We start from the raw sequence: 9,667 nt of genomic DNA on the forward strand, positions 1-9,667 counted from the left end.
CTGGAGTCCCAGACGAGCAATCTGTTTTTTTCTACCAGACTCTTTTTTTTTTTTTTTTTTTTGGTTTTTTTGAGACAGGGTTTCTCTGTATTGTTCTGGAGGCTATCAGTCCAGCCCGGCCTCGAACTCACAGAGATCCGCCTGGCTCTGCCTCCCGAGTGCTGGGATTAAAGGCGTGCGCCACCACCGCCCTGCCCATCTACCAGACTCTTGATTGTCTAAGTTTCCTTTCAGTTTGGTCCTATGCTGGTCCATTCAGCTTGATGATCCTGTTCTCTCTGTCCATGTCCTCCTCTATGCTTCATTTATTCCTACGATGTTCAAATCCTGGCCTCTCACTGCCCTAGACTTTTGTCCTCACTTGTTTTGAGGGTGCACTGCCCCCTCACACGCATGCACGCAGCCTGGCCACCTGGAATCCCAGCTCTGCCACAGGTACCAGTTCTGCTTTCCCGGTTTCCTCCTATCGCCAAGGAAGAAACAGCTTTTCCAAATGAGTAAGTTAATTTTCTTTATTTCTGTGAACATCTTAGCACTTTCAAAACACAGGTACAGAAAGGAAAACCTTTTATTCAAACTTCCCTGTCCTCTGTCTTGTATCCCGTATCACGCTGCCTTCTGTTCCCTGCCTGATACCTTGTTTGCTGAATGCCTTTCCATACCTTTTAAATTCATACTGAAATGCAAACTTCGTAGATACAAGATATAAAGTTGGTAACGTATTTCTGTATTATGTATACATACCTAAGAACTTTAAGTGTTTTTATTTTATACAAAACAAAAATGATCCCTTTCACAGTACTGTTTTTCTTTTAATACCATTGGCTACGCCTCCCATACAGCCTTACATTACAGTGCACAAGATCATTTTTTTCCTTCTCTTGCATTTAAAGCTTTCTATGCTATTGCCTTTAGTGGCTCAAGTTTCTATCAATGAGGCTTCCTTTAGAACATCTGAGTCTTAAGGAGCTTTCCCGAAGGATGCAATATTTTCTCTCAGGAAATCTCTACCAAAAGTACCGCCTTTATTAGTTTAAATGCTTGTCAGATATTCCACCCAAATGTCTTTTCCCAAGCATGTTGGCTAAGTGACAAAATCGCCCTCTCTTAACCCTGTACCTCTCTCGACTTCTTCCTTCTCAGCCTAGTCCTGGTAGAGAAGTGGCTCTCAAACTGTCAAACAACCCTTTCACAGGGGCCACCTAAGGCCACTGAAGAGCAGACATTTCCATTACAATTCATAGGAGTATCAAAATTACAGTTGTGGAGCTGCAATGAAGTAATTTTATAGCTGGAGGTTACCACAACACAAAGAACTGTAGTAAGGGGCTGCAGCGTTGGGAAAGTTAAGAACCACTGTTGTAGAAGTTCCCCTCACCCCTCAGTTCTGGCAGTTAGCTTTTATACCACCCTAAGTTTTCTTAAAGATCCAAAGTAAACACCAGACCCAGAGAACATTTTTCAGCCAGCTTCAGCTTCTGTATCCTTGTCTTTTGACTCTATCCATTCCCATGGCCAAGCAATGAATGCCTGACAGGTTCCCAACTCAGGTTGGTTTTTTGCCCTCTAGTGGACATGCAGCGCTATGCAAGGCAGTTTTGGTTGTCAAAACTAAAAGGATGGGGGAGTGGGTCACACAGACATTGTGGGTAGAGGCTAAGAGTCTGCTCACCCCTTACAATGCACAGGAACTCTTACCCCACAGCAAAGAACTATCAAAATCCAGTGCAAGGAGGTTAGGAAACTCTGCAGTAGACAGAGATAAACAAACCCCAAAGGATGTTCAAAAAATTGCAGGTTGGAGATCTGCAACAGAAGACAACTGTACTGTCACCAACAACAGACAATGCAAAGTCACATTTCTGCTGTTACAGGTGTCCCATGCTTTGTATTCTTCAGGTTCATAGTCTCTAGGAGATGGTCCGAATTCTTTCAGTTGTCTGGTCCAGGTACCTGAGGACTAAAACACATATATAGTTCCTCTCAGCACATTTGAAGCAGACTGATCTCTCTCCTACTCCTTACTGTCCCCCAACTCCCGTCTTCCACAGTCCCTTCCCCACTAAGACAGGGTTCTGTTGCACTTTGCATTTCAGAGTACACTGAGAGCCTTTAAAATCCACATTCTATTTCATGTAGCATGCTGCTGAGTCAGAAGGGAGAATCTCCCACCAGACTGCACTATGCTCACCTAGACTGGCAAACCCTCTGTGTCCGATCAGAGGTTGACTCACCTTGTAGCAGTGGAGTTTCCAGTTCAGACCTGTCCACGGTTCTGCCCACTGGGGACCAGGGAAGAGTTCAAGTTAATAGTCACAGCCAGGCGTTGGTGGTGCGCTCAGGAGGCAGAGGCAGGTGGATCTCTGAGTTCGAGGCCAGCCTGGTGTATGGAGTGAGTTCCAGGACAGCCTCCAAAACAATATTGAGAAACTCTATCTCAAAAAACCAAACAAAAATCACAGAAGTCCTTGCTTGCATCTGGTGTTGGCTGGCATCCTCCATAGTCTCTCAGAGTTCTCATAAGGGTGACAAATCTCTGCCATGTTAATTTGAGTTGAGCATAAACCTGAGGATAACCCATCACAGGTTTCATCTGATGGATTCCTTTCTTGTCGTATTACTCTCACAGAACGTGGGCCTCCTATCCTATTCACTACTGGGAACAAGTAGTGGAGGCTTGACCCGTTTCTGGTAATAGAATTCCCTCAGAACGCAGCCATCCTGCCCAGTTCATTCCTGGACACTTGGGATAAAGGAATCCTCTCTGCTTGTCCTCCACTTCTTCAATTCCCCTGCCAATCCTATCACGTTTTCATGCATTGTTTTGAAACTACTTTTCTGATCCAGCCATGGCAATCCACACCTATAAGCTCAACACTTAGGAAGAGGAGGCAGGAGGATCAGGAGTCAGTCATCCTCAGCTACATAGTTTGAGGCCACTCTGGGCTACATGAGACCTTGGTTATTGTTGTTTTTTTTTTAAAGAAAAATTGCCTGATGAGAGAATGATCTCGTTGCTCTGAACAGGAACCTACTTTTTAGCTTAAAGAATGGATCTAGATAAATGGAACCTTGTGTAACACAACTGCAAAGAGATAAAAAGTAGGTGAGTTCTCTGTGGTCAGCAGATCCATTCCTCTGAACCTCTTCCTATTTGTCAGCTCCCCGGGGTCTCTAGCATCTGTCTAAAAATGTTTGCAAAGCAGCCAGGGCCAGGGATGTACTGTGACCTCCAGAATCACTGGCTATGACCCTGGCCCCAACGTCCGTGATCCACTGACACTTTACCCCAAACTATCTTGACAATTGAATGTTTATATTCTCCAGCCTGAAAATCTTTGTGTCAGAATGGGCCAAATAAACTCTCAGGCTCCATCTTTTAATGTCTAGGTGTGTGAAAAGGGTAGGGTCTTTATATATTTAGCTGCCTAGGCCCACCACACACTAGGGAGGGAGGATACTCACACCCAAACACACACACACACACACACACACACACCCCAGACACTAGGGAGGGAGGATACTCACACCCAAATACACACACACACACCCCAGACACTAGGGAGGGAGGATACTCACACCCAAATACACACACATACACACACCAGACACTAGGGAGGGAGGATACTCACACCCAAACACACACACACACACACACACACCCCAGACACTAGGGAGGGAGGATACTCACACCCAAACACACACACACACACACACACACCCCAGACACTAGGGAGGGAGGATACTCACACCCAAACACACACACACACACACACACACACACACCCCAGACACTAGGGAGGGAGGATACTCACACCCAAATACACACACACACACCCCAGACACTAGGGAGGGAGGATACTCACACCCACACACCCCCCGGCCCCCCCACACGAAGCAGTTCTAGGGTGTCAAATACTAATGATCTGGAATACAAAAAAAAGAAAACTTGTCCCTCCCACACCATTTGTACCCATCCCATTTCCCCATTCCCATGAACCCCCTCCCATTCTCCCACCTTTGAAACTGATTTCCCTATGGGAAATTTCTGTATCACATTTCTGAACTCACTGAGGGCTTGTCACCCACATTTGCCTCCCACAGTGGAAGCAGCTATCCCTCTGTGAAAAATTCACGGTTTTACACCAAGGACAATCCCAATTCCCAGTCCTGGAAAGGGGCATATTGCTCTGCTGCTGGCCTCCATTGTCTTGGCTCTCTTTCGGGGGTTCTTGGAGGTATACTGTTGGGCCCTCAGTGTCAGACATATTCATATCAGTGGCCATGAAGTACGGAGGCATCTGCGGTTCCGTAAGAATGCTTGGTGGCGGTGATGGGGTGGGTGTGACAGGAAAGGGGCTTTCATAGGAGTATGTGAATGAGGCAGGGAGTTGGACAGTGACAGGTTGCGGGGAGGTTGTGGAACTGAGATCTAAGGTCTCAGACTCAGAACATATAGGGGTTGCCATAGATTTGCCTTCCCCTTCCCCCTCTCCCTCCCCCTTCTCTCCTTCTTTTCCCTCCCCTCCCTCCTCTCCCGAAAAGCCCAAGGGATAATTTTTCCACTCCACAGCTCCGAAATGATCCAGGATGCTTCCTTCTAGCTGTCCCGTGCCTGCCAGCTCCCCAGGGGCAGTCGTGGCTGTAGCCCCCTCCATCTGCTTTTCTGGTTCCTGCACTGCACTATCACTAGATGTCACGTCTTCTCCCCCTCCTGCAGGTTTTGTCTCTGTCTCCGCCCCTCCAGCGGTAGCAGGGGCTGTAGTTGTAGTCACGACTGGCATGTCTGCAGCTGGAAAGGCCCTCAGCTCCTGGAGAGAAGTGGGTAGCGTTGAGACATATTCGGGAATGGGGTATGGGCATAGGGTGTAGGAGTAAGACTGGGTTAGGAGGTAATCTTACTGCATGTAGTAGCTTCAGTCTCATCAGGTCCCGCTCTCTCTGCACCTCTGCCAGTTTGGTGTGGGCCAGCTGCAGCTGGAAGGCCACCTCCTTGCGTTCCATCTCTTGCTGCTCTGTGAGTTTCTTCAGGTCTGATGCCAAGGCATGTGCCGCTGACCTGTGCAGGCAGGCGAAGTCGTGCAGCCACTGCACTCGGCGCCCCTGCAAGTGGACTTGCCTCCAAGCAAATCGAACACCCAAGGCCAGGCTGGCCCAGGCACAGGCTTCCTGAACCTGCCTAGGCATCTCGCTATCCTCCAGGAGGATTCTGAGCTTTTCTTCCACCTCCTCCCAGGACAGGGACAAGTTCTCAAGGTAGAACTGGGGGCCTATTGTGTCCTTGGACATTTGCTCATTGATGAACATTAACACCTTGTCATGCCGGAACCCACTGGCAGGATCCTCGGGATTCATGATGGCTTTGCTGACCCTGTAAGAACAGAAAAGTCTGCTGTGGGTCTTTTTAGGACAACCTCATCCCTTAAGCCTTCCATCAAATCCTTAGCTCTCCCTTCCCCTGTGATCTGCTAGCCACATTTATTTAATAGTGACTCCGTGGAGCATTGCGGTGGTGCTTGCACACCTTTAATCCTAGCGCTCAAGAGGCAGAGGCAGGGGGATCTCTGTGAGTTCGAGGACAGCCTAGTCTACAGAGCGAGTTCCAGGATAGCAAGAGCGGTTACGCAGAGAAACCCTGTCTTGAAAAACCAAAAAAAAGGTGACTCCTTGAAAGGCTTTATATGTTTCAAGGACATTCCCCCCATCCCCCACCCCCACCCCGACTCACCTTTCCAAGCTAGTGGCCAGAGGAGGTACAGGTCCAACACATCGGCTGCAAGACCAGCCCACCAACGAAAGGGGACGGAGAACGAGCCAAAGTCCAGTCCTTGCTCTCAGACAACTCCAGACGAAATAACTGGCGAGGACCAAGTCTCGTTTGGACATCTCGCGAGTTTTGCTCTTGGACTGTTCCAATTTCAAGGACTGGCAGGGAGAGGTTAGGGAGTGCCTCCTGCTTGCCAGAAAAAAAATGAGAACAAACTGTTGGTAGGAGTGAAACCCCTTGAAGACAGAAAGAAACGTAAGTGAAACAGAACCCCCCAAAATCTATACATAAATTAATAAATAAATCTAAGCAAGTTTCGAAAGTTGTACCCCCCGAGTGTAATAGTTTATCCCGAGCTTGAAAAGCCCGCTCTTATGTGTGGAACGTTCCAGACTTGAAACCGCCAACCACACAGTTTTCCTGATGTAACCGAAAGAAGGGAGTATAGTCTGGGGTTAGTGCCATCTGCCATAGTTCACCATGATGATTTGTGGTCATTTATTTGCCCCCAAAAGAAGCACCTCTAAGTTCCACCTGCTGCCACTACCGCTTCAAGCGCCATGACATGTGGCAGTTCGTAATCGGGTACCTTTTCATTCCTTGGCGTTCACTACTGAAACCCTCGGAGATTACGCAGGTATCACTCTTCTCCCGGCATCAGAAGTATCTGTTATGTCTGTCAAAATGCTCAGAGAGGGGCACTGGAGGGATGGCACATCGTTAAGAGCACTGGCTGCTCTCGCAGAGGTCCTGAATTCAAGTCCCAGTACCCACATGGTAGCTCACAGCCTCTAGCTATTAGTTCTATGGGTCTGGTGGCCTCTTTTGGTGGGCAGATATACTGCAAACAAAACACCCATAAGTGTAAATAAATCTTAAACATGGGAAAATATGCTAAGTAACTTTTTGAGATTTATACCTTAGAAACGAAATCACTGGCTGAGTCCTTTTTGCCATTCATTATATGACCTTCTTAACTAAATTTTAGTTTGTTACTGTGGGCCTATGTTGAGGACCAAATGGCAAAAGGACATGTATAGTTTGAGGGTATTTTCTATGATCCCCTTTTTTGGGTTTTCGAGACAGGGTTTCTCTGTAGCAGCCCGGTCAGTCCTGGAACTCTGTAGACCAGTCTGACTTTGAACTAAGAGATCCACCTGCCTCTGCCTCCCCAGTGCTGGGGCCGGTGCCGGCGATTCTGCTTTTTTTTTTTTTAAAGAATGAAATTCACAATGTAGACCCATACTGGCCTCGAATTTACAGAAGATAACATCTGTCTCCCTCCTAAGTGTTGGGATTAAATGTGAATACCACCAGTCCCCACTCTGATTCTGTTTTTGGGAAATGTATAAAGTAAGAATATACATATATCCGTTTTGTGTATTTCTCTTTATATATAAAATGAAGTGGGGTGGGAGAGTATTAATGCCGTACTTTTAAACAGTTGTTATTTCAGGGAGGTGGACTCAAGGGGGCAGTTAGGGGAAAGTCGATTTCTTTTTGCCTTTAAAAAATTCTCTCTCTCTTGACGGGCGGTGGTGGCGCATGTCTTTAATCCCAGCACTCGGGAGGCAGAGGCAGGCGGGTCTCTTTGAGTTCCAGGCCGGGCTGGACCAACGGCCTCCAAAACAATACAGAGAAACCCTGTCTCGTAAAACCAAAAAAAAAAATCTCTCTCCCACCGGTGGTGGTGGCACTCGTCTTTGATCCCAGCACTTAGGAGGCAGAGGGAGGGGGATCTCTGAGTTTGAGGCCAGCATGGTCTACAGAACTAGTTCCAAGAGAAACCCTGTCTTGAAAAACCAAAAAGAAAATCTTTCTGGTTTCATTTTTATAAAAAATAGGTTTGTATGCATTAAAAAACCTCTAACATTATCGGGCAGTGGTGCACACCTTTAATCTCAGCATTTGGGAGGCAGAGGCAGGTGGATCTGAGTTTGAGGCCAGCCTGGTCTACAGAGTATCAGGACAGCTGGGTCTATGTAGAGAGAGACTGTCTTAAAAACAACTACAAAAAACAAAAACCTGGAATATTATATAACATTTTAGTAACTTTCCTTGAGCGATGGGAATATTGAATTGTTTGTGAGGTTTTGTTTTTGTGTGACAAGGTCTCACTATGTAGCCCTGACTGGCCTAAAATTCACAGAGATCAGCCTGCCTTTGCCTCTGCCTCTGAAATGCTAAGATTAAATGTGTGCACTACCAAGCATGGTTAGAGCATTTTCTAAAACAGTTTTTGTTGTTACAAAAAATGTTTAGAGTCTGGAGACACGGGTCAGTGGTTAGCAGTAATTGCCACACAGCTTGAGGACCAGAGTTTTGAATCCTCAGAATCTACACAAGGCCAGGTATGGTGAGTGGTATCTATAATCCCAGTAGTCTCCAGGGAAGAAGGATGGTAGCAGCAGGTAGCTCAGAAGCCAACTAGCCTGGCTTTGTCAAGAGCAAAACAAAAGATGCCACCAGCAGTGGTGGCACAGTCCTTTGATCCCAGCTCATTTGGAGGTAGAGAGAGGTGATCTCAGTGAGTTTGAGGCCAGCCTGGTCCACAAAGTGAGTTCTGGGACAGCCAGAGCTACACAAAGAAATCCTGTCTCAGAATAATGAAACAAGAGATGGCAGTCTCAAGGAGAAATACCTGAGGTTACCCTCTAACTCACAGCCAGACACGCGCAGCCGGAGCAAGTACATGTCTACAGCACAAAAGTTATTTTTAAGTTTTTGATAAGATTTATCTATTATAGTTTTACAAAGAGAAAAAAGAGATAATTTTCCTGATACCATCAGATAATTGTAAATATTCTTGTAAAATTATAATATGTTCGGTATGTAAAATGGTGGGTTTTACTATATTTTCATGTGTGCATATTATCTACTTTGCTCATAGTCATTCCCCCTTATCCTCTTGTCTCTCTTTTACTGGTCCCCCATTCTCTTCAAATAACCCCCTTCTTACTTTGATACACACACACACACACACACACACACACATATATACATATATATATATATATAGAGAGAGAGAGAGAGAGAGAGAGAGAGAGAAGGATATGGAGGGGGATTGATTTCACATTTGTCTTTGTGACTAGGGCTCATTTCCTTAACTTGATGACTTCCAGTTTCATCCATTTTCTTATAATTGACAAGACTTTTCCTTTTTAATTAATTTTTTTGTGTTTAGTATGTGTGTGACAGAGATGTGTGTCGACACACACACCTGAGTATGCTTGCCTGTGCAGTTGTATTGGGAGTCTAGAGGCTGATGTTGTGAAACCTTTTGCAATCACGTATCTACCTTATTTTTCTTACATTTATTTATTTATGCAGATGTGTTTCAGTGCATATGTGGAATTAGGACAGTTTGCAAGAATGGATCTCTTCTGCCATGTCGGTCCTGGGTATCAAACTCAGGTCATCATGCTTCAAAGCAAATGCCTGTACTGTCAGGTTAGTTTCCATCCCTACCTGTTTTTTGACATGGTCTTTTTTTACATAGCATATTTTAATGGAAACTCTTATGTACAGAGTTCAGTAAATACGATGTCCTCTTTCAGAGAAATATTTTTCTTTAAAATTTCTATCTTTTAATAAATTTGTTTATTTTACATCCCTGCCATAGTTTCCCTTCCCTCCTCTCCTCCCAGTCCCTCCCCTCCCCTCGTCTCTCCCCTCCCCTCGTCTCTCCTCTGTTCACACCTTCTAAATACACTCCAGCACCACCATTTCTGTTTAGGAAAGAACAGGTCTCCCGTGAGTATCAAAAAAGGCATATCAAGTGGCAGTAAGACTAAAACCCTCACCATGTATTAAGGCTGGGCAGGGTGACCCAGGGTCCTAAAAGCTAATAAAAGAGTCATAGACAACCCCTATTCCCACTGTTAGGAGTCCCACAAGAGC

At 45.9% G+C, this 9,667-nt stretch overlaps 1 protein-coding gene and 1 long non-coding RNA gene across 2 annotated transcripts; both read right to left on the reverse strand.

Annotated features, from left to right (window-relative positions):
* Positions 1–497: 497 nt before the first annotated feature.
* LOC121140021 lies at positions 498–2,377 on the reverse strand. The gene is made up of 2 exons (XR_005876844.1): positions 2,235–2,377; positions 498–1,960 (listed from the first exon to the last, which is right to left on the reverse strand). It is a non-coding gene; the product is annotated as an uncharacterized LOC121140021 (long non-coding RNA).
* A 1,628-nt stretch (positions 2,378–4,005) lies between these two features.
* Positions 4,006–5,355, reverse strand: Tex13b (testis expressed 13B). The gene is made up of 3 exons (XM_040743774.1): positions 4,903–5,355; positions 4,572–4,811; positions 4,006–4,490 (listed from the first exon to the last, which is right to left on the reverse strand). Exons 1-3 carry the CDS (start codon positions 5,353–5,355, stop codon positions 4,068–4,070), a joined length of 1,116 nt encoding a protein of 371 aa, XP_040599708.1. The 3' UTR covers positions 4,006–4,067.
* Positions 5,356–9,667: the final 4,312 nt, after the last annotated feature.

Source organism: Mesocricetus auratus, unplaced genomic scaffold (assembly GCF_017639785.1).
Source record: "Mesocricetus auratus isolate SY011 unplaced genomic scaffold, BCM_Maur_2.0 Super-Scaffold_100003, whole genome shotgun sequence".
Taxonomy (NCBI): Eukaryota; Metazoa; Chordata; class Mammalia; order Rodentia; family Cricetidae; genus Mesocricetus; species Mesocricetus auratus.